The sequence below is a fragment of the Zootoca vivipara genome, chromosome 10, assembly GCF_963506605.1.
Source record: "Zootoca vivipara chromosome 10, rZooViv1.1, whole genome shotgun sequence".
NCBI classification, from domain to species: Eukaryota; Metazoa; Chordata; class Lepidosauria; order Squamata; family Lacertidae; genus Zootoca; species Zootoca vivipara.
Genome location: NC_083285.1, coordinates 22,107,516 through 22,132,433, shown reverse-complemented (window position 1 = coordinate 22,132,433; position 24,918 = coordinate 22,107,516). Strand labels below are relative to the sequence as shown.

The 24,918-nt window shown below is 39.3% G+C and overlaps 1 protein-coding gene across 4 annotated transcripts in view; it reads right to left on the bottom strand.

Moving 5' to 3' along the window:
* Window positions 1-24,918, bottom strand: part of NRCAM (neuronal cell adhesion molecule) — a 126,721-nt gene that overhangs the window by 24,252 nt on the left and 77,551 nt on the right. For 2 of the 4 annotated variants that reach the window (XM_035127901.2, XM_060279600.1), the window contains 15 exons: window positions 24,063-24,194; window positions 21,257-21,400; window positions 19,400-19,511; window positions 18,509-18,675; window positions 18,269-18,416; window positions 17,243-17,367; window positions 14,579-14,608; window positions 11,416-11,517; window positions 10,195-10,392; window positions 10,019-10,089; window positions 9,000-9,225; window positions 8,686-8,801; window positions 7,325-7,529; window positions 6,886-7,008; window positions 5,588-5,764 (listed from right to left, as the gene is read on the bottom strand). In XM_035127901.2, the coding sequence (XP_034983792.2) occupies window positions 5,588-5,764; window positions 6,886-7,008; window positions 7,325-7,529; window positions 8,686-8,801; window positions 9,000-9,225; window positions 10,019-10,089; window positions 10,195-10,392; window positions 11,416-11,517; window positions 14,579-14,608; window positions 17,243-17,367; window positions 18,269-18,416; window positions 18,509-18,675; window positions 19,400-19,511; window positions 21,257-21,400; window positions 24,063-24,194 (2,076 nt within the window). The remainder of the gene's footprint in view (window positions 1-5,587; window positions 5,765-6,885; window positions 7,009-7,324; window positions 7,530-8,685; window positions 8,802-8,999; window positions 9,226-10,018; window positions 10,090-10,194; window positions 10,393-11,415; window positions 11,518-14,578; window positions 14,609-17,242; window positions 17,368-18,268; window positions 18,417-18,508; window positions 18,676-19,399; window positions 19,512-21,256; window positions 21,401-24,062; window positions 24,195-24,918) is intronic. The other 2 variants (XM_035127903.2, XM_035127904.2) reach the window with 1 other exon arrangement.

Below are 24,918 nucleotides of genomic sequence, written 5' to 3'. Positions count from 1 at the left end.
CATCTCATTCTACAGATTGATAGAAAACCATAAAGACACGCAGAAATATAACTTTCTATTTTTGTATTGTTTTGGTAATTCTTGAATGTCTTTCCTGCGGTTTCTTTCTGTGGAATGTTGCAGTTCAGCTATTTTGATAGCATTAAAATCCATAAGATAAACATCAATCCCCTTATATGTTGGGAGGTACAGTATGGGGTGGACCCCCGTAATATGGTGCCTTCTGCAAGGCCAAAGTTTGATGCCCTCCCGGCCCTTGCACCAGCTTCCCAAAGTGGCTATGTGAGGCACCGGGCTTTGGGAAGGAGGCACAAGTCTCTGGCAGGGTCCTGGAGCCCTCCTTCACAGAGTTGGGCAAGCACTAAGTAGGCTTTTGGAGGGACCCTGTCAAAGCCCTCATGCCTCCTTCCCGAAGCAAGCACTTACTTAGGCTTTGGGAAGGAAGTGGGAAGGGTGCCCCCCTCAGCTTGGCACCCTGTGCAGGGGAACCAGTCTCGCCACCCTAAATCTGTCTCTGGTACAGTATGCATAAGAGGGAAGGTTTCAAGAAGGGGTTTCAAACAGTTTCTCTGAATTTTCTTCATCAGAGAAAGCAGGAAAGAAGAAAACAAGCAGTGAAAATATTTTTACAGAGTAAAAATGTTTCAAACATCACAGCACTATCTTACCTGTTAAGTCAACACAACACATACATTAATGGACACCCATGCAGGTTCTTTTAAAGACATTTTACTCGATACAAATAGGAGAACAAGTTGCAAAAGGAAAACAAGCATATAAAATCAATATTAAAATGCAGTCTGCAAATTAATAATAATAATAATAGCTATCTTGAAAGGAAAATAATCATTCATTCACCACTCCAATGAACATAGGTTTTTATCACAAGGAGGCACCCTTCAAGAACTGCAATGGTACAACCTGTGCAATCCCAGAGATGATCAAGTGCATGGTAGGTTGCGTTCATTACTTTATTAATTGTTTGTATGATTTTTTTTACCCATCCTTCACCTGGGGCAGGTTACAGCAATGTAATAAACAATAATAAACACAGAGAAGCAGTAAAAATCATAAAACAGTTTCCGACATGAAAGAACAGCATAAATTCAGCAAAAGAGGTGGGTTTCATAAAATGAAAAACTTAGCTGTTAAAAGGTAAGTTAAAGTGATGCCTCTTCAGCACCTCTGTGGGTTCTATGTGGTTAATTCAGGTGTTCTCAAACATTATTCAGCATGCTAAACCATTTGAGGAATGAAATACCATGCATTTCTTTTCCCCTGGAAACAATGCTGAAAAACCCGTGAGGGAAAACATCAGAGGTTTTAATTTTTATTTTTAAGATTGTGCTAATCCACCCCCCACAATGGTCCATCACCCAGCTTCTGGAACTGAAATCAACTTCCTGCTTTCTGTGGCAGCACATATTTAATACTGCTTGATCCAGAAAAGAAGGAAGCTCCCAGTTTGCACCTGTAAAACAAAATGTAGAATCGCCCTACTTAAGAACTTTGAGCCTGTGTAAAGTTCTAGGTACTCAAAAATAGGAACCTTCTTTGACGAACTTGCAAAACAGATGCCTTTTAGTAATGCAACAGATATGCAAAATTAAAGGAAGTTGCAGCAAAACACAATTGGATATTATTCCTTCAGGAAAGAGGACTTAATGCTGACTGATTTCTTGAAAATGTCTGAAGACTAATCTTTGCTTCCCCCAAAATAACAGGCATCCCCAAACTTTGGCCCTCCAGATGTTTTGGACTACAATTCCCATCTTCCCTGACCACTGGTCCTGTTAGCTAGGGATCATGGGAGTTGTAGGTCAAAACATCTGGAGGGCCGAAGTTTGGGGATGCCTGGTTTACAATATGATGGTGCAATACATTGTTACCAGTCAGTTAGCACATTCGTGAACTGTGCTCCACTCTGCAGAGATGCATTCAGGGCAAAATCAAACATGAATCTGTTCATGTCTTGTTAGGCACATAGAGAAATTTATGGAGAATTGAGATTTTGAAAACGCTTGTCTTGGAGTAATCTAACAAAGCCGGTAAAGTCCAGCTCCAACAACCTTCTGCTGGTTCCCTCATTGCAAGAAGTAAAGTTACAGGGAACTATGCTGTCAAACTGCTACATAACATGTCAGCACAATATACCAAATAATTTGTGCATGAAACTGTTTTGATATTTGCAATCGTATTTCGTCGAAGTGTTTCAACAAAGCAAGTAAGGATGGGTGGGAATCTCATGTAGAGCACATCTTTAAGCAAGCTGACCTAATTAGGACCTCCTAGACCAATCCAAGAGCAGGAATATAATTACCCTTCAGTTTTCACGCTTTTCTGAATTTTGCAATACAGTTCTCACTTCAAGAAAGTATCCAGATTCATAAAACAATGCAAATTTTAGGCTAACATGTAGTTTATATGTATATTGTGTTTCATTATGTGTTTAAGTATAAACATAAATCATAATTTTTATATAGGATTTTTAAAAATAGAGAATAATGTAGTGGAATGAATTTATGAATATAGTATGTACATGAGGAAATCGACATGAGCCAGAAATAGGCTGTGTCCAGATTCTCTGAAATTTTGATTCGAAATTCTACAGGAAATAATCCAACATTACGATGTTGGGACATTATGATGATGGGACGCGGGTGGCGCTGTGGGTTAAACCACTGAGCCTAGGGCTTGCCGATCAGAAGGTCGGTGGTTCGAATCCCCGCGATGGGGTGAGCTCCTGTTGCTCGGTCCCAGCTCCTGCCAACCTAGCAGTTCGAAAGCACGTCAAAGTGCAAGTAGATAAATAGGTACCGCTACAGCGTGAAGGTAAACAGCGTTTCCATGTGCTGCTCTGGTTCACCAGAAGCGACTTTGTCATGCAAGCCACATGACCTGGAAGCTCCCTCGGCCAAGAACACGAGATGAGCGCCGCAACCCCAGAGTCAGTCACGACTGGACCTAATGGTCAGGGGTCCCTTTACCTTTATCTATGATATTTTAATTCATGATGCTTTAATCCAACACCACAGTGCTATACTACTCTTTAGATAATAATATTGATTACTATTTCTCCAATTATTGTTTATATTTCACTTTCTTATGCTAATAACAACAGCCATCTTAACTTACAGCTAATAAGTTCTATAACCTGTGAACCAAACAGTGCATTTAACAGGTCAGCCTATGCACAGAAAACATAAAGCAGTAGGTAATAGGAACCAAAACGGTCATGAAACTATCCTCGCTCTGTGTTTATTAAGGCCACACATATAAGGAGAAAGGTATACTGGAAACGAGTAAGCGAAAGATGGCATTCAATGAATTGACTGCACATGTCTGTGTGTCTGTGTATTTGAAAAGTGAACTTTATTTAATACCATCTTTGCTTCCACTTTATTTGCAATATACTAGCCCACTTTGCTTCTACAGGACACAGACATATGAAAGCTCAGTGTGACCAATAAACACATGACACTAGATCTCACCAATGCTTGAATTAATTGGGGAGGGGAGCCTTCACTTCCTCCCCCATTGCTAGCTGGCATTGTCAGAGGTTCTGGAGGAGGAGAAACCTGCAAGCTATCATTACTGCCACAAAGGAGCCTTAGCGATAGAAAAATGAGCTCCTCCCTGTAGCACAAACTTGCCTCGTCCTCCTCAGAGCCTGTCTAATGGATTGTCATGAAAGACAGTACATACATGTATGCTATTTGAAGCAATAAGACAGGTACTATGTTAAAGAAATTGATGGATTTCCAAGAAACATTCCCTCTATCAGCTCAACACTCTCGTTTAATGAATTGCATTGTTCCTTTCACTTTTACGGGGTGATTTCTTTTTTAAAGAAACTGAATTTAGAATTTGCAAAAATCCATACAATTCATGCTTATCTTTACCTGCACTTAGGTCAAGCGGAAGAATACCAGCATAAATGGAAGAAAATAAAAGGACACTACATAATTAGGTACAACGAAAGGAGCATATATATCTATATATATAGTATAAATCTACACATATATATTAAAGCACAAAGGCATGCAGTTAAAGTATTAGAAGAAGGGAATAAGACGTTGAACACTCACACTAAAGAGTGATTTTAAAAACAAAAGCTAATAATCATGCATTTGTTTCACTTGCTATCATTTTTTTAAAAAAAGAAATAACTTTCTTAACCATTTATCCTTTTGTCTTATAACTTATTAATGTGCAGTTAAGTTAAATCAGAGGTGTGCGTGCATGTGCACACACACTATAGCAGTTTTCCAGAATAAAGACACTTCCTTGTTCTGCCAAACGTAGGACAATTGTAGGTTGCATGTTCCAAATAAAGGACTTGCCTGACAGCTTTTTCTTTTCTTTTAAGTGACCAGCATTACTTTCCTCTTTTTGCCAGTTTTACGATGCTTTTAATCTGGCATCTTCAAAAACAGCAGTACTTGCTTTCTGAGGGAAGGTCACTTTCTAGTTTCTTTCATTTGTAACTTGCCACTGCTTAGCATCTTACGTGTTATGCTATGTTTGGTTTTGGCTTTAATTCCTGTTTTGGATACTATTAGATTTGGGGCAGTGATTCAGTGATTCAGAGCTAAGTATTACACCTGCAGAACAGGCTTTAATTAGGAATCCTGATGCAGCAGAGAACTGGTACAAAATACAATGCATTATATTTGGGGTATAATACATGATGGTAACGCATAGACAGCTGCAGTATACAGATGCTTTTACGTGGTTTTCTGATTATTGTCTTCATGCTAATGATCCTGTGGTGTGTGGAAGTATCTGATCAAATATGTCCCAATGATTAAGCTATGAAAGCAAATGGCAGTCCGAAATGGCAATTTTCTGAGCACTTGGTCAAGTATTATATATTTTAGGTAGAGATTTCTCCCCACAGGCTATATCTGTACCCGGAAAGAAAAACCACCCACGTGGAACTGCACAATCCACAGTGGTTTAATGTAAGGCCCCATCCGTACTGGTGGGGAGGCAGCTCTGACTGAATCACTCAGGACCATAGCTGTCAAGTTTTCCCTTTTCTCACGAGGAAGCCTATTCAGCCTAAGGGAATTTCAATTTAAAAAAGGGAGAACTTGACAGCTATGCTCAGGACTGCAGGAAGTATAAATGCTAAACGTACACATAAAATCTCTAAAATCAGTGCAATCCAGATATGACCTAAAGTCTTGCTTTCACTGGGCAGTTGGAAGCAAGGAAACCATTTCATAAAATACAGACAGCTGCAAGATGATCATATAGCTGTTTCAGAGTGAATTTCGTGTGACCATAGCCCAACTATGGTGCCTGGTAAGCTATGTGACAATTTAAAAAGCATAGTTTAGCATGACACAATATATATAAAAGTGGCTATATGCATATGCAAGTCCCTTGTAAAACAATTATGTGCAGCTTTTCTAGGGATAAACATTATAGCAGTTCTAAGAGCACCAAATTTTCTTTGAAAACCAAAACCATATAGACAGTTCTCCAACTACAGACAGCCAAATTCACTTATTTTTAGAGAGAGAGAAATAGCATGATTATTCAAATGTAAGTGGACGTTCTTTATACATACCCATCTTACCTTCATCCATAATTGTTACTGCCTCCTCTGTTATTTGACTTCCAGCTCCAACTGATGTCTGTGCATAGAAGTAAAACTTGTATCGAGTGCTGTAATTTAAGTTGCTTAATATCAGGCTGGTCTCATTGGCTGGTATACTGATCTCTTCCAAGCGGCCTAATTCATGTGTGTTATTAACTGTTGAAAGACAGCACAAATAATATAGTTAGTAGTTGTTTGGAAGCACATAACTGTTGCCTCAGAAAGCAATGCACCAGATTTTACTACATATATTGAATTAGTAAACTCCCTTAATCACATGACCATGGACGGCTCAGGTGGTTAGAGCATGGTGCTGATAACACTACGATTGCAGGCTAGATCCTTGTATGGGACAGCTGCATATTCCTGCATTGCAGGGGGTTGGACTAGATGATCCTCAGGGTACCTTTCAACTCTACAATTCTATGATTCTATGTAGCCATATGGCACACATGTTTTGGCACACAAAGCAGTGTGTTTTCCAGCAGCCCTAGGTAAAAATTGAATTATGCAGCATTGCTGTCTGGTACCATGGGAAGTCATGGATTCGTGTGTTATCTTCTTCATGCCTCTGAGGCTGTAGCCAAGGCAAACAGGGAGGAAAACAGAGGCTTAAAAAATATACATTGGAGGGAGTGTGACAGATGCTGGAAAAGCAGGGGTTGTTTGATGAGGCAAGCTGAAAGGGAATGGAGTGGGGAAGGAATTTATTATTATTTTTAAATGAAGAAGCACACCAACAGTTGTGGAGGTCTGGGCAAGGTTAACTCAGACAGACAGACAGACAGACAGACAGACAGACAGACAGACAGACAGACAGACCATACAAACATGGAAAACCTAAACTTGAAATAAGCATAGTGGAGTGCTCGGGGTGGGGTGGGGGTGGGGAATCAGCCATGACTGGTGAAGACAAAATCAAAACTGAAGGCTGATGGGAGGAGGGAGGCAGTGATTTTGAGCGGTGATTTTGCCTTCAACCATCAGGTGGCATTCCAAAACCACATGATGCCAGATTGCATGAGAGAGAGAGAGAAGTGCAATTACGCAACCTGCTTTCTATATGAACAGGACACCAAGAATGAAGAAGTAGAATACAATGGAAGTTTTAAAAGTCGACAGATTTGATTTGGCATTGCCCATTCCCATTTGAAGCATTTTAAAATAAACTGTTCCCTACAAAGATATATTATACTTATCAACTTAAGGATCTGCTACTGGTATTAACTATTCAGTAGGCATGTGTTTTGAGAAATGAAAAACAACTGTTTACTCACTTGGTTGAAACTTTAGTATATATCCTACAACAACACCATTTGGATGAGAAGGTGGCCCCCATTCCAAAGTGAGGGAATCCAGATTTGGATTGGTAATCTTCAAAAAGGAGGGTGCACTCGGAACTTTTAAGGTGATAAAATGACACATGTTAAAGGTAATAAGTAACAAACTTGCCACCACCACCACCACCACCATTATTAACTAAAATTAAATAAAATTCAAAGCCAGTGTAAATGAGCCCTACATTTACTTCCACCTTCTACACAATGAAATACTGATTAGGCAGTGGAACAATGTAAGACCCACATTCTAATCTGATTCATGTTTTACTCAAGAAATCCTAGTGATCTCTGCTAGGATTATGATTTTCAGAAATGTAAAATGCATTTGAAACATTAAATGCAAATAGAGTAGCTTTATTGTTTTCTAACTGCATACCTCCTTCGGGAGTTTTAAATGTTTCATCAGGGGTTGCTGGTCCTTCTCCTTTTCCATTAACCACCCTAACATTCAATTTGTAAGTGCTATATGGCTCCAATCCTGGCAACATTCCATGTGTCTTATTTCCAGGAAAAGACAGTGCCTTTTTTTCGACATGCTGGTTAATTCTTCCAGATAAACTTTCCACTTTCATATAGTAAATCTAAAAATTAAATATATTTAAAAAAATATTTATCTACTGCTTCTCTGATTTGCACCATACTATGATAAAGGTTTCTGACATGAAATTTAGGGTTCTCAGGCTCTTTTAATAAGGCATACAAAACCCTAAACTTATTTGGATATATGCAATCCTATGCATGTTTATTTGGACGTAAAGCCCATAAGCCCCAACAACAGATCCTTTTAATCAAGTGCTTTTAAGACTGTTCATGTCCATCTGTGGTTACAGGGTGTGATTTAATTTATTTAGCTCATGACAATTACACAGCATATAGAAGAGTAGAAGAGAAGAGTTTGGGTTTGATATCCTGCTTTATCACTACCCGATGGAGTCTCAAAGCGGCTAACAATTTCCTTTTCCCCTCCTCCCCCACAACAAACACTCTGTGAGGTGAGTGGAGCTGAGAGACTTCAAAGAAGTGTGACTAGCCCAAGGTCACCCAGCAGTTCCATGTGGAGGAGCGGAGACATGAACCCGGTTCCCCAGATTGTGAGTCTACCGCTCTTAACCACTACACCACACTGCTGCATTAACCTTTATTTTTATTACTTTAAAAGGTTTATCAGAAACAAATCTGAAGTGATTTAGATGATAGTACTGTATTTGATAACACAGTACCTGCCAGGTTTATGCAGAACATTATTTATAAAGTGAATTGTTTTAGATTTATCTAATATGCTGGTATGAGAAGGTAGAGTTCATAATTATTAGCAGTAGAAAAAAATAACTATTCAAGCCTGCTGTTTTTTTCCCTAATGCTAGTTGTACTAGAAAGAATAATCCCAGGTTGAGTCATACTACATTAATTTTTAGAACCATTCACGTCACACTTTTCTGGAAGCACTTAAGGGTAAAGGATATCAGCAGTCAGGCTAAAAATCGTTTTTGACAGAAATGAACTAATGGCCTTCTTTCTAGAAAGTGAAACACAATGGCTCAAGCAGTTATTTTAATCACATGGAAGCTGACAGAACAGCTATTTCAATCAAATACTGGCTGATGAAAGTGAAACAGACTACTATAAAAAGATATAAGCTTTAATATTTAGAGTTCAGAATTCATAGCTAGAAGTTCCCACCCCAAAAATATAAACGAAGAGTAAATATTATTTAAGAGGCTACAATAGTTAACTTACTTTGTATCCCTGAAGATGACCTCGGACATACTTTAACAGAACTGGATCCCATTGCACTTTTGCTAAGGTGCTGTTTACAACTTGTACCTGCAAATTGCCTGGAGCAACCATTGGTACTGGTGGAGAAAATTCAATGAATCTCAGGTTAGAACAATGTACACACATTCATGACACTTTAGAGACTTCAGAAGTCTAGAAATTTGGTTGTGAATCTATATATTGCACCATAATGTAATTACTACCCAAGCTTCAGTGCATTGTGATAAATGTATAGCCCTCACAAGGATTATTGCAAAACAAAAAAACCAACTTACAATCTTCCCCAGAATGTCCAATTGTTGTTGTTGGTTCTGGAGCAGGTCCCAAGTCATTTAACGCCTGCACTTTTATCTCGTAAGGAGCAAAGGTCGGTGTACCAGACACAATATATTTGGATACATTTGCAACTGTAACAGATGTCCAATCATCATCGCCATCCTTCTGCCGCCAACTGACTTTGTACTGGAGCCCTGGACCGTTGGACTGAAAATGCTTTAAGGGCTACAATGGAAAGCGAAAAATAAGAAGATATTTATAGTTAGCTACTGCATTTAAAGAAAATACAGAAAATAAGACAAGAAATATATAAAACCAATGACCTTGGTTTGAAGAATTCCACAATATGCCAATTTAATCAGGTGCTTCCAAACCCTTTCAGAAATCTTGTAGTTCATGGGCAGTTTCATTGTCCCCCTTTTTATTTAATTTAGTGAAATTTTATTCTTATACATGCAACTCCCCACTTGTGTGTAATCTACTTGCGTGCAGCTGCCCACATGTGCAGCACCAGTAAATTGGAACTGGGGAGCACCCTGGAGAGTCCTTGTGGCTCTTGAAGAGACCCTCCCAAGAGCCTGAAGAAAGCATCCTCTTTGGGCTCTGGGGAGGGTCTCCTTGCAAGCCAGAGGTGTAGTGGGGCTATGGTGAGTTGCTCAACTGGTGCATGGGGAAGATTTCCTGTGCAGCAGCTAAGCAGCCCAAGCAAACCTTCAGCACATGGGAAGGTCCTCCCTAGAGCTCAAAGAAGACACCCTCTTCAGGCAATGGGGAGGCTCTCCTCATGAGCCAGAGGGCAGTGGGGCTTTGTTGAGGCTGCTCAGCTGACATGTGGGTAAGCAACTGCTGCTATGCTACCCTACATGTCAGATGTTAGGTGGGGAGGCTGGGCAGCCTCAACAAAGTCCCACTGCCCTCCAGCTTGTGATGAGACCCTCCCTGGAGCCCAAAGAGGAAGCCTTCTTTGGGTTCAAATTCTGAAAGGGTTCAAACTCTTAAAAAATGTATATATCCTTACCTCCCACATGATCACCAAATTATCAGGTTCTGATCCAATCCCTTGAACCCCAGTAGGATTGTCATCCGGCTCTAGAAGTTAAATATTTATATTTGAGTAAACTCTTTACCCATCCCAAATAATTCAGTACTATCTCTGGTCTAAGCTGATAATTGTAAGTGATAGCGTTTATTTACTTGCAGCTTTTGTAAAGTATTGCTCAGAGGCTTCACTTGGTTGGCTATTTCCAATGTCATTGACAGCTATTACACGAAATGAATAGTTAACATATGGTGACAGCTTTAACTGTACAGTTGTCAGGATCCCAGAGATTTCTGTCAGGTAGTTCCATATCCCTGGTTCACGCATGGCATCTTCATATTCAATGACAAACTCTGCATATAAAATGAAAGAGCATTGCTTCAGAAACCAGAGAACTTTCTGTCATGCAACAAGCAAAAAGGAAATGTTTCAGAATATAGTGAGCTGAGGACAATACCTATGTCAATATAATTTTATAAGAAATTGTCCTCTTTTAGTGTAGGAATGGCATGATATCAACATTATTATTATTATTATTATTATTATTATTATTATTATTATTATTATTGGTTCCACTATGTAACAATGTTATCTCTGTATACTGAAAGATGGTTAAGCTGCAATGTAAACATTTTTTCTTAGAATTAAATATATTTTTAAAAAATATGATAATTGTATAAAAAGAGGTTTTCATGTGCTTGAAAACAGGAATTCTATAGCCTTAAAAATTGGCAGATTGTCCTAGAAATAGACTTATCTAACCCAGCTTGTAGCATTTGTTTATGGCAGCAGCAGCAGCAGCAGCAGCAGCAGCAGCAGCAGCAGCAGCAGCAGCTGCACACCAATAGGGCTGGTGCTGGTTAAATGGAAGAGGAACAGAAAAGCCAGACCACAGAGAGACAAATGGGATGAGAAGAAGACAACCAGAAAAGAAGCATTTGACTTCCAGATCCTCTAAGATGAGCCATACCATGGCCACATTTCAAGGCATTCTGTTCCCAAGAAAGAGAAGAACTTGATATCTGTGCTGGCAAAGCAAACAAAGGGGTGGGTGGCTGAGAAAAAAAAGTGGATGGTTGAAAGAGAGAGAGCACATACACAGAAGTCACAGAAAAGGCCCTGCCTCATGGTCTCTTAATGAAATGAAAGGTTCCCATCCCTGCCTTAAAGGATTGTGCCTTTTTATTTTATTTAGTGTCCAATAATGGTACAATAAGAAAGTTTCAAATGAAAGCTAATAAGAAAGTTGCAAATGAAAAATACATTATAATTACTTAGAATCTGGGAACAAAACACACTCCCTTTTAAATGTAACACATTGTTCCCCTTTTTATTTAATGTAGTGAAAACAGTCAAATAAATGTAGCAAACCATACTCATAATAGGGCTATTATTGTCATTGCCCGGTATCCATGTGAGCTGAACAGTTCTCTCTTGATGATCGGTTAATTCCAAGTCAAAAGGTGGATCAGGACGATCTGCAAGCCAAATAAGCGCAAAGGAAGATAAACACAAATTAGTTGCTATCCAGGAAAACAAAATCTAAACATAACTCCTTTCAACATGTACAAATGATTTAGTGGTCACTAGCATGCAACTGCAATGAAAATGAATGACCGATTTTGCTGGGAAACAATGCGAAAAGAAGAAAAAGCAAGAGTTGTTACAAGAACTCCAGTGCCAGATTGCCTTGTGTTTTAAGAAATAATGGTAACTGGAAAGTTGAGGAGTAGTATGGTTCGCCAGCAGTTTCAGTTTATGATTAATGATGATGAGTAGAAAACTACTGTACAGTATATGAAAGCAAGTCTCCTCATACACAAAAAGGAAAATAAAAAGCATACATATTCACAACAACAACAAAAAACTGTTTCAGAATTACAGTGATCAGAAGCACTCCGATGTTCTTTTTCTAGGAAGGTTCCTTTATATTCACGTGGCAAAGCCAATTCAAAGCAATTTAAAAGTAGCAGATGGCAGAGTGGGGCTGTCCCACTTACCTGACCATCCTTCAACTGAGTTCCTACTGTATACTGGGACAGAGAGGGGTGGTGCAATCCAATGTTCCTGCCAGCACGTTTGCACTGCACCAAACTCTTCCTCCCCCCCCTTCCTGTCTTAGTATGCAGCAACAACGCAGCTATTGACCATGCCCATAGTTTATCATCACTGCTGATTCATTCTTTTATTCATCTGCAGCTATTCACTCTGGACAATGTACGTTTCGAATGGGCTTATCTGTGATGGCATCACATCTTCCCCTCAAAACTGGTATGGGGTGGGTGGGGAAGGAGAGTAGGGATCTTAGAACAGCATTTCTAATTCATCCAAAACCACAATTGCCACTAATCCTTGGAGGAAGCCATGATGATATATATTGAATTGTGATATGTAAATTATTTGAAATGTGGTTTCAGCGGTCTCTACGTGAATAACCTGCTCCCCAGAGAGGTTCACCTGATGCTGATTTGTTCTCCTTCTGACATTTTTAATTTTCCTGAACTTTTAAGATGATTTTAGGGGTGTTTTAACCTTTCGGTGCTAGATTTATATGGTTTAAATAACTCACTCTGTTTTGATGTACCACTATTTTATATATTTTTAATTATTTGAGGACCAAACTAGAAGATAAAGGCACAGGTATGGAGCTGATATAAGTGCAGAGTTGTTGTTGTTGCTTCTGCTGCTGTTTTTAGACAAATTGACACCATGTGAGGCTCAATTTGAATCAGCTTGGATAGTAGGGGAGTACTAACCCTTTGCTACTTCTCTGGTCCATATGCAATCCCTACCCACCCCCAAATTAAACAGAGAGTTCTCTCCTTTGTGCAAAAACTGATGGCTGACACAGGGGTGGTTTGAATTGGGACAATAGTAGGGGCAAAGGTTTTAAACCCCCTAAAGACTACATACCATAGCTGCCAAGTTATCCCTTTTTTAAAGGGATTTTCCCTTATGCTGAATAGGCTTCCTCGCGAGAAAAGGGAAAACTTGGCAGCTATGCCACATACCATTCCCAGTTTTGACCTTGAATTACTAGCCCTGCCGAGGATCCTTTGGGTGGAAGGGCAAAACATAAATGTATTAAACTTAGGTTGTTTTTTTAAAGTTTGCATATGTGGTGTTTCTGGTGATTTGTGGAAACACTCGTAAGTAGAAAGATATGTAATTTCTTCATAAACCAATCTTTTTTCTTCATTCCATGAGAATGAAAAATACTCTGGAACAGTGTTCATGCGATTATGTAGTCACAGTGTTTGATGAACTAATTGGCTGATGAAGAATTCAACGAAACGGTAGTTGCTATCCGGAAACACTGTTCAGCAGAGTTCAGAGTTGGACATCAGAATTGGACATTGCCGATTACAAAGCTTCACATCTTGTTCTCCGCCGGGTAAAGTCTGGCACCGTGATTCATTCAGTACTTTCAGAGACTTTAGTTTGCTAATCTTTATGTTTTGAATTATTCCATAAAGTTTCACATTGTAATTGTTTTTGGCCACCGTGTTGCTTTTGATATTGCTGCCCCCAGATACAGTACCACTTCCATGGGATTGAGGAGCACCACTGTCAAAACCTTGTGGTGGTGAAAATAGGTGAAAATCGTCCCCCTAAATTTTGAGCTGAAAGGTCTTGGAAGAGAACATTCAGACCACGTTTAGACATAACTGCTGAAACTTTGTCAAGCTCAGGAAAGGTGCACCTGTGAAACTCATTGAAGATGCAGCAGCAAAGCATCTTTAAAGTAAACATGGAGTGGGAGGAGGAGGAGTGGCAGTGAAGGGAGAAAAAAGAAGATGAGGGCAGAGTCTCCCCAAGACTTGTGCTAGCCCTGGCCAAGGATGAAAACAAGTAGTTAATTCTCAGCACAGCTTCATGTTTAATTTTCATCAGTCTAAGGCAGGCATCCCCAAACTCAGCCCTCCAGATGTTTTGGGACTACAACTCCCATCATCCCTAACCCCTGGTCCTGTTAGCTAGGGATGATGGGAGTTATAGTCCCAAAACATCTGGAAGGTCGAGTTTGGGGGTGCCTGGTCCAAGGCCTTGAACTTAGCTGTTGACTTAACTTCAGACTTGTATCCATTTTGCTGTTCTTCTTATAACAGCGCAGGAATAAGCCAAACATATCCAAAAGCCCATAGAAAAGGTCAAAAGGAATATTAAACATTATTTGGTGGAGAAAATGTAAGTGATTTGTGGGGATAGAGAAGTTTTAAGGCAAATTTTAATGGTAAAATATGTATATTTAAACAGGTATGTTGAACACAATTTTGGATAAAATGTTTAATCACTTGTTAGAAATATTGGTCTTGATCACAGGCTGTATTAAATCATAATAATGAAACAGTTCAAGCATTTAGCTCAAAAGAATGGTAACACAATACTAAATTATCATCAGATCCAAAGTAAGTTTGTAAGATGTAATGAAACGGGGGCGGGGGAGAGAGAGAGAAAGAAAATCTCAGCTTGAAATAGGCAGAAAGGTTAGGAACATTTGGTGCACGATACAAACAAGACTTTTTTTTATTAGTTTACCGTAAACAACAGGTGGGGCTGTTGGAGGAGCTGAAAAAGGATATTAATATAAAGTATATAGTCAGTGTTAGTAGCCGGAAAAGAAACTGAACTGTACAATTAAGTTACTATTAAAATGGCTGAATATTATAAAAATAAAGTTACTTCTATATGGATAAGTATTAATTTCTAATCATGCGCTGATTAGGGGTCAAGCTGAAAGTTACAGCAAGTAAAACTGACGACATCCTTTATTCTGAGACATAAGCAACTTCTTGCAAACAGGTGATAAACTAAAACAAAGCCTGGATACTGTAGGCGAAACAAAAAATAAAAAATAAATCCTTCCAGTAGCACCTTAAAGACCAACTAAGTTTGTCATAGGTATGAGCTTTCGTGTGCATGCACACTTCTTCAGCTATACTGAAACAGAAGTCACCAGACCCTTATGTACAGTCGTACCTCGGGTTACGGTCTCCGCAAACCCAGAAGTATTTTCACCCCGCGCGCGCGTTCTGCACATGCGCAGAAGCGGCACACACGGTGTGCGCATGCGCAAAGCGCAAGAATCACGGAAATTGCGCATGCACAAAATGGCGCTTTGGGTTACGGCCATTTCGGGTTACAAACTGCGTCTCGAAACGGATTGTGTTCGTAACCCGAGGTACCACTATATAGTCAGAGGGTGGGGAGGGATATTACTCAGAAGGGTGGTGGGAATGGGTCATTGGCTGATAGGAGTGGTAAACCTTTTGACGACTGTTAACTACTGTTAACGACTGCAATTGGTCTTGCAGGAAAAAGCAAGGGGTGAGATGGCTAAAGAAATCTGGATACTGTAGGGTTATTCGTGAATAAGCCTATGACCAATGAAAAGGTCTTGCTTAACTTATATTGAACCATAAGGTAACTTTTTTTTGCTAGCTCATTGTAACTTCCTTCTTTCCTTTCTAGTTCATTTCACAATCCAGGAAATCACAACCATAACAGTAGCACACATGTGTTATGTGTTTGTACACAGTACACCTTCTCTGCTTTGCTTGTAGCTTTGCAGAACAAGACTGCTTAGCAGGTGGATCTGTGTGTATTGCCCTATTGCTTGTATCAGTTTTATTTTCCTATGCAACAGGCAATTTAGCCCACAGCCAGGTACACAGATAGGAATAAGTGTTTCTGTGCAACTTGCTGGTCCTTGATAGCTATCTAAAAATAATATAAGCAGTCTGGAAAGTAAATATACAATGGATTAAGGCAAAATTGGTTTCTACAGCCTCAACCCCAGTCCCTGAGATGGATTAAGGAAAGTTTCCCCCCCCCTCGCTTTAACAGGCATAGGAAGACTTTTTTTTCTAATTCAACAAGCAGAAAAAGCTGGTATGTGAATGAGGTTATAGACAAAAGACTAATATTGCTAGGGCAATCCATAGCAGAATCAGGCATAGAGGATCCATGTATGAAAAGAGAGCTTGCACAGAAAACCCACACATCAAACATTCAGAGCTGTGTGTTTATCTGCGCTGGTTCATGTCTCTGTGGCTGATACAGTCAGTTTTAAAACACCTTTTCAATCATGTGGGAACTAAATTTTGGGCCCTTCTTCCTTTCTCAAATATATGCGCAGTACTGCCAAAGCATCTGTAAAGTGTGCATGCTTATTACCTATATAAACAATAAAAGGCATTAAAAATAAAGTTAATCTATAAATAAAATAGGTTGGATCCAGGTATGTCTCAGCATAAGGAGACTTACATCACAAAGCTTTCCTACCCCTTTCCCCCACTGTAGCTCCACTGTGCCCACTTGTGGCATGAGGACCCTCAAGAACAACTTATTATGGGTTGCAAGGAGCTCCAGTAGAGAGTTATGGAAACTGAGCAGGATTGCCTTGTGCAAGCAGAGTTTCTCTCCACATAAACCGAGTCTGTCTGATTTCCACTCATTTCCTCCTCCCACTGAAGCTCCTTGCATTCCATCCCTCACCATTCTCAAGGGTCCCATGACCTTCAGGCATGGCTTTTCAGGAGTATATGTGGCAACATAAATTCATGCTCATGCTTCTCTGGATAGAGCTGTATAGGACTAGGCTAAAAGTTATCAAGAATGTAATGTACATGTGGATATATATATATATATATATATATATATATATATATAGCCCCACAAATTTAGTTGGATTTCATATTTAGTGGACGCTCGAGTTGCGAACATGATCCGTGCAGGAGGCACGTTCGCAACTCGCAGCGTTCACAACTCGCAGTGCTGCGTCAAGATTTGGCACCTCTGCGCATGCACAAAGCACAATTTAGTGTTTTTGCACATGCATGAGTGCCGAAACCCGGAAGTAACCTGTTTGGGTTCTCTACATTTCCCAGAACAAACTATAGTACCCCATAAGCTACGCCTCCCATATTCCCAAAAGTGAAAACCAAAAGGTTTTTTTTGCCTTTTTAAATTTTAAAATGATTTCTTTAAAATTATTAATCCCCCTTGCCATACATCCGGGTATACCCGGACATTTCACCGATTTGATAAAAATCTGCCCAGATGACGCTTTCTGGCCTGATTCCCGGATGTGTCCGGGAAAACCCGGACGTATGGCAACCTACCATTAGCTGAAACCCAATAATTTATACAGTAGATAATAGTTTTATCATAGCCCTAATCATAAGTTAAAAGAAATCTTACCAACAACAGTGAGCACAGCACTTGCGGAAACACTGTCCAGAGTAGTATTAGCTATGCAAGTATATGCTCCGCCATCTTTATCAGTGACATTCATAATGGTCAAGTTGTGTTTACCAACAATAAACCTACAATTACAATACATTCAGTCAGTCACTCCATTGGTGTATAGAACTATAAATATATATTGCAACAAAATACAGTTAAATAATAATATCAGTACTGAAAAATATTTTGAGATTATCTAGTCGGGCTGCTAATATTGAGAAAGTATCCTTCATGCAGGAAATAAACCACATTTAGGTCACATATCAGTGTAATTAGTATATAATTACTGTAGTTGAAAAATGTATTACCTAATCCAGCTATGCTAAATTTAAAATAATTGGTTATGATTCAGTAGCTTCAAAAAAATTACAGAACAGCCTCTAATGCAGGCATCCCTAAACTGCGGCCCTCCAGATGTTTTGGCCTACAACTCCCATGATCCCTAGCTAACAGGACCAGTGGTCAGGGAAGATGGGAATTGTAGTCCAAAACATCTGGCGGGCCGAAGTTTGGGGATGCCTGGTCTAATGCATGTCTAAGTCCTTAGTGCCACTAAATGTTAGGCCAAATCAAACTCCTTTCCTTCAGGACAGGAGATAGCAGCCACTTTGTTCCTGCCCAAACATTTTGCAACTGCACTGAGCTAAGTCACAATTTGGCTTCCATAGTGTACATAGCTTCCCTGAGCACCGGGAAGACCACAATACATGACTGGCAGCTTGTAAGTCACACGGGTCTGAAATAAACCCTATGGGAAACCCCTCCACAAAATGTGTGCACTTTGTGCACTACCTTGTAAATATAGTAACCAAGTAATGCTAGAATGACCAAACCCCCTTAAGTCCTATAAGGGTGCATTAAAGTATGTTGAACCATTAGAAATATCATGTAAGGGAAATGGTACTTCTTCTATGAAATGCACAAATAACTGAGTTTTAATGCCTTGCAAAGAAACTGTGAAAGAGAAAAGGGTGTACATACCTTTCATCATTTGGCAATTCAGCGCTGTCCTTCAACCACGTAACTGTTGGTACTAAGGTTGCATCGTGTTTAATTGTACATCCAAAGGAAACCTGCCCAGTCCTTTGTACAACTTTGTATTCAGGCTGCTTAATAATCATGGTTGGTTCTGAAACATAAAATTACTATTAAGATATTTAACAGCTGGAAATTCTTTAGGGAATTGTGATTAGAAGAGTGGTATGAGGCATGATTTCTTACCCTTGATTTCTAATTGAACTTCGTTTTGTACCTTCCCCAGTTTATTTCTTGCAACACAGGTATACATGCCAGCGCTATCCTTCTGGGCTACAGGAATTTCCAAGGTTCCATTTTTATGGAAAACATACTGATTTCCTTGAAGAACGCTACCTTTCACTCCTTTAAACCTAAGTGTTGAAAACACAATCATGTTATGCACTTATTCAGACGTCATTGGGTAAATGAGTTCCTTTTATTAAATACATCTTTATACCTCAGATCAACAGAGCTGTACCAGTAAGTTAATGGCTTGTAAATACTAGGGTTAGAATCTACTAATATTCAATGAGGTGATTCTAACAGCCAAAGTAGACAATGTGTGATCGATGTGACATAGCCTAGTTTTTACTTTTGAAAAGCTGCTCCCATCAATAAGAAACAAGCCCATGTCTGCAGAGTGACGTAAGACAGCTCAGCTGGTAAAGAAAAAGACTCTTAATCTTAGGGTTGTGGGTTTCAGACCCACATTGGGCAAAAGATTCCTGCATTGCAGGGGGGGAACGGAGTATTTTTTTGGGGTGGGAATGAGAACAGAAGGGTCCCAAACCTGATCCCCTTTCTGAAATGGATATTTAGAAGGGAGATCACATTAAAAAACATGTTAAATACAATAATGCATTTAACAGATCATTTAATTTTGTCCTGACCAGTGAAAGAAAGGATGCATTATGTTGAAAATGGGAAAATAAGCAAATACACTAATGTTGCTTCCATAAGTAAGAAAAATGGTTTGCAAACGAAAATGAGAAAAAACAGCTTTCTATTTTGCTAATTTCCAAAATTATTTGCTTAAATGACTGTTGTGAATGGAACAGAACATCTTTTAAGCTTTTTACATCATGATTAACTTACCATTCAATTTCAGGCACAGGTGATCCAAAAAAAGCACAGTCTAGAAGGGCAGGTTTGTTTGCAATGACTTGATAGAGTTCATTATGAGGAGTAAGTATTCTTGGTGGCTCAGCTAAAAGAAAAGCATTATTGAAATCACTGTGAATTCCTTTGGATACATTTATTTAGAAAAAAAGTATTTTAAATAAAATATGTAATAAAAAACAATAAAAGCATTTTTCTCAATTTCTTCCCTCTCTTATTATGTAGCAGTTTTGAACTAAATAAGTTTCAAGACGTCAGCTAATAAATCTACATCCTGATTACCGGTAACATTCTAGACCTGACATTTATTATAAAAAAAACCAACTGCTGCCTTCCCAGCACTTCTAATATTTGATAGCTTTAGCATGCTCAAGAATCAAAAGTTTTGCATCTCTTTGTAGGAAATGCATACATTTTGTGCATTCTGCAAGCTCCATTTTAAACAAACAAGATAAGATGACAACTTTTTTTGTAAATCGGATGTTATTTCATACTTACAGCTTCTCTCCTACTATACCTTTTCTTTTTATTTGTAACTGCTTGTTAGAAAAAATATAAAACCTAAACTAAACAATTTTGTGTTTGTTTTTCAAACAAAAGAGAGAACCGAGAACAAAAACAGTATACCAAGAAAAGGTCCTAAATGAATGTGATTTGGAGACCTTCTGAGACAACCTTGTTAATTAATTATCTCATTAGCTTAAGTGAGATGATTAGAGCAGACATTTGCAGCTTTTATGAAACATATAATTATCTTACAGTTTTAAAATTTGTATGACAGAAAAAGCGAAGCACATATTGTACTGATTCTCCAGTGGATATATTTCTATGCAACCCGCACCTGTTATTCAGAGGGATACTGTCCCCAACAGTGGTTGGCCATCATGACTAGGAGCCAATGATAACCCAGTCCCCCAGTATTATATCTAATCCTCTTTTAAATCATTTGGTGTCCCTCACTATATATACTGGGAGGAAATACTGTAGTTTAACTGTGCACTGTGTACAGGTAGGTAGCCGTGTTGGTCTGGATCGAAGTAAAATAAAAAAATTCCTTCAGTAGCACCTTAAAGACCAACTAAGTTTTTATTTTGGTATGAGCTTTCGTGTGCATGCACACTTCTTCAGATAAGTGTGCATGCACACGAAAGCTCATACCAAAATAAAAACTTAGTTGGTCTTTAAGGTGCTACTGAAGGAATTTTTTTATTGTGCACTGTGTGAATAAGTACTACATTTTGTCCTGAATCTTCCAACATTCAGCTTCATTGGTTGAGCCCGAATTCTAGTATTACGAGAGGGGGTGACAATGTTTCCCTATCTACTTTGTGGTATGAGTCTATCCTTACTGTAGCCACTGAACACACCGAGACACATCTCTAAAGTAAACCTACATAGTATTGTGCTACAAGACATTCTTATTTGGGCTTGTATTTGGTGTCAAGTTCAATCTGGTAGAAGATGGAAGTTGGTTTTTAACTGATTTTTAATACAGTGGTACCTTGGTTTACGAACTTAATCCGTTCCGGAAGTCTGTTCTTAAACCAAAGCATTCTTAAACCAAGGCGTGCTTTCCCATAGCAGCATGTTCTTATTCCAAGGCAAAGTTCACAAACCAAAACACTTACTTCCGGGTTTGCAGCGTTCTTAATCCAAGTAGTTCATAAACTAAGCTGTTCTTAAACCAAGGTACCACTGTATACTAATTTATGTATGCTAAAATATTACAGTACTTCCGAGTAAACACATATAGGATTGCACAAATGGGAAATCACACAACTATACAGCATTATTACTAGGGGGTTTCCCCCCCAAAAGACAATGTGGTCTTACCTAAAACATTCACAAATGCATTTGCCAGTAAATATCCATATTCATTAGAGGCGTTACATTGATAAACAGCACTTGACCTTTCTTGTACGTCAGTGAAAATAACTGTATCACCATCAACATTTCTGCTAGGATCTTCAGGAGCAACTATCAAAAACAGGGAGGAGATAGAAAAAAGTGTTCAGAGATGCCAAAACATTCCTTTTTATTCAGTTGATATTATTAACAAAAGGTAATATCCAAAGTAGACTGTAGATCTAACTGGAATTACTTACTTTCTTTTCTTCCACAATGAAAAATTGAGGTTAAATTATACATTAATGCTACCGATATAGCCCCTCCCCTGGAATATTTAAGAGGGAAAATATAGAAGAATGTAATAAAAATTCATATAATTTTACTCAAACATCCAAATGAACACCTCCCCCCTCCAAGAAAAGCATTATAAACTACAAATCAACTATACTGAAACAACATGGTGACTAAGAATGCAATGCAAGCCAGCAGATCTCCTGGAGAAATGAGGATAAGGAGGAGATAGCCCTCTGCTGATGCTCAGGAACTTTACAGGGGATGGCATCTCCGTCATTGAAAGATCTGTGGGTATAGATCAGCGGTGTTTTCCCCAGCAACTGCTAATGCTAGGCCTCGAAATAGGATGTGAGAGGATCAGGGCAGATGGGCCTTGGGTGCACCAGGTTCAAATCCCCTGCATTATTTCAGGAAGCCACAGGATCGAGACCCTCAAGAGCATCAGCTTGGAGCTAATTCCCTGGTTCCAGTCCTGAATGGCAGAAACTGACAGGATGCTGTAACAGTTAGATGATCAGCAACCTCACTCCCACCCATCATAATTCATCACTGTTCTGTATGTCTAGTTTCCAACTATATTTGGAAAAGAGTACAAGGTCATTCAATTCACATTCAATTCACAAGGTCATTCAATTCACAAAAGTCCTGAACATTTCTGGTCTGCATTTTTTAAAACTATAAAATAAAAACAGATCATTGCTAGCAATGCCTACAGGGAGTAAACAGCTTTGAAATTCAAATCTTGCTATTTTATTTGAAATGATTCCTTTGGTCTACATCTTCCTCCATTGAAGAAAAAAAGCCACAAAAGTCAAAAAAATACTTTAATGTGTGTAAAATCAAAGGTAGCTGATCCCTATGCACGTCGCTTCAAAGAACTTTGCCCTCATTGGAAGATAACGAACATCATTCTAGCTATAGAATACAAATAATAAAACTCATGTGCTTTAACTAAATCAGGCATCCCCAAACTGCGGCCCTCCAGATGTTTTGGCCTACAACTCCCATGATCCCTAGCTAACAGGACCAGTGGTCAGGGATGATGGGAATTGTAGTCCAAAACATCTGGAGGGCCAAAGTTTGGGGATGCCTGATCTAAATTGTATTTTAGCAAATTGTTGTTCCAGCACACCATACATCTTTCCAGAACTCCTGGCAAGGCCAAAATATGACACAGCACTTCTATACAGAAATATAAGATTACAAATCCTCTTGTAGATGCTCTGCCTGTTCTGTAGGTTGTTAGGTTGGCTATGTGAAAAAGAGTGCAGAACAGGGCTTCTGCATGGACCTTTAATTGCTGGGTAGGAGAGATATTTTCTGCAAGCAGAGCTTGTTAAGTGCCCCCCCCCAACCTGGCCAGCCTATTTCTTGTCCACTTTCTCTAATGAACTGTTTCACTTGAGGACTTTGGCTCTCTTCTTGCCTGGCACAAGCTAAAGCCACCTCGTCCAGAGTTCCTGAATGATGTTGTTGCTTAGAAACTTGAAAGGGGAAGGAATGGAATCTTCAGAAGGGTATTAATGGCAGCCTAGTTCAGTAGAGCGAAGGAACCTGTGCCACTTGGGGAAGGGAAATTCAGCCACAGCTGAAAGCAGCCCTCTGGCTGGCCACCCGTTCTCAACTTTACAAGTTGCTGCCACCAGATAATGAGGAATTATTTCTACAAGACTGCCAGTTATCAATCAGCCTAAAAATTTCCCTGGGGTTTTTCCCGCAAAGGTAGGGTAGTTTATCACTCCTAGGCGTGGGAGTGTTAAAAACAAGGCTGCAACAGGTTTATGAAATGAAATCTAAAGTTTACCAAGACAAAAAAGAGGAGTTCTTCTAGGGAAAGGCATTGCATGAGAAAGTTACTGAAAGACAACATATTCCCAGTGAAGCAAAAGAACAAACAAGTGGTTAAATGCAACCCTCCTTTGCAGTCTCTAAATACATTCCCTAAGGTTACAAACTTTCATTTTTCTATTGTACTCCATAGAATTCCAGTATGTTAATTTGCTAATTTGATGTCTCCAGAATCACACGTTGAAGTGCTTGCCCCAAAGGAATAGCCTCTGTCTACCTTCCCCCTCCACAACATGGGCTCTGCCCAGCAGATTGCAGGTAATAGGAAATTTTGTTTTTTTGTTTTATTTCAGACAAGCCTTCTCTCACATACTCAGATAACTACCGGTAGCTCAAAAGCGAAGGCGGGAGAGTTAACTCTACCGGTAGAGTTAGAGAGTTAACTGTATAATCTCCAAACAAGCAAGCAAGTACTGGTAAGTAAGATTTGTATTCTCATATAATACACAACTGTCTATAAAAGCAGACCCCATGCAAACAACCCATATAAACAAAGTTCAAGTCCTTGTTTATTTCTCTCTCTCCTTCCTTTCCCCTAAATGGAAGCCGAATCGTGCAAAGCCTCATGGCTTTCAGCTCTCCTGGAATAGAGACACCAGTTAAAAACTTTGCATCACATGGTTCTGAATAGAGTAAAAACATATCTTACTTGCAATAGGAACTCCATTTGCTAACCAGCTTATACTGGGTTTGGGTTTGCCATTAGCTCTGCAGATCAAGGAACCACTTTCTCCAGGAGACAATACAAGGTTTGTGGGCTCTCTTATCCAGTAAGGTGCAGCTGAATTTAAAAAGAACAAAACAAACCATCTGTATCTCTTTTATTATTATTATTTGTGTGTGTGTGTGTGTGTGATGCTGTACAACAGGCATCCCCAAACTGCGGCCCTCCAGATGTTTTGGCCTACAACTCCCATGATCCCTAGCTAACAGGACCAGTGGTTAGGGAAGATGGGAATTGTAGTCCAAAACATCTGGAGGGCCGAAGTTTGGGGATGCCTGCTGTACAATATTACACAGTTTGACTCAATTAGTTATGGTGGCAAAATTCTGTCTGTCTAGGGAACAAGGTTGATAGGATGTTTGCAGTGCACATCCTAAGAGAGAAGGGAACATTGTCTCTTTGGTTGGGATAATTAAAACTTGCAGAGAACCTGTAGACAAAAGTTTTGGGGGTGTTTTTTTTAAAGAGTACTGTAGCCCACAAAGAAACCAGAAGTCGTAGAAAAGCCAAGAGTCGAGGAGCCCAGAGCAAAGGTAGCTGGTGGAATTTAGGGACAGCAACATGAGGAAAGGGTAGATGAAGCCAATACATTAAGATCAGGAAGGAGATCTGAATGTCACATTGATTTAAGCTAATCAGTAAAATCTTCACTTTCAGACTTCTTGTAACAAGTCTATTGGGCTGTATATTGCATATAATATATTTATTCCACTTTATATATTAACAAAGTATTTGCTTGTATCCAGGGAAGTTCTTGTGAAATGGGGAATGGGTTGGCAGA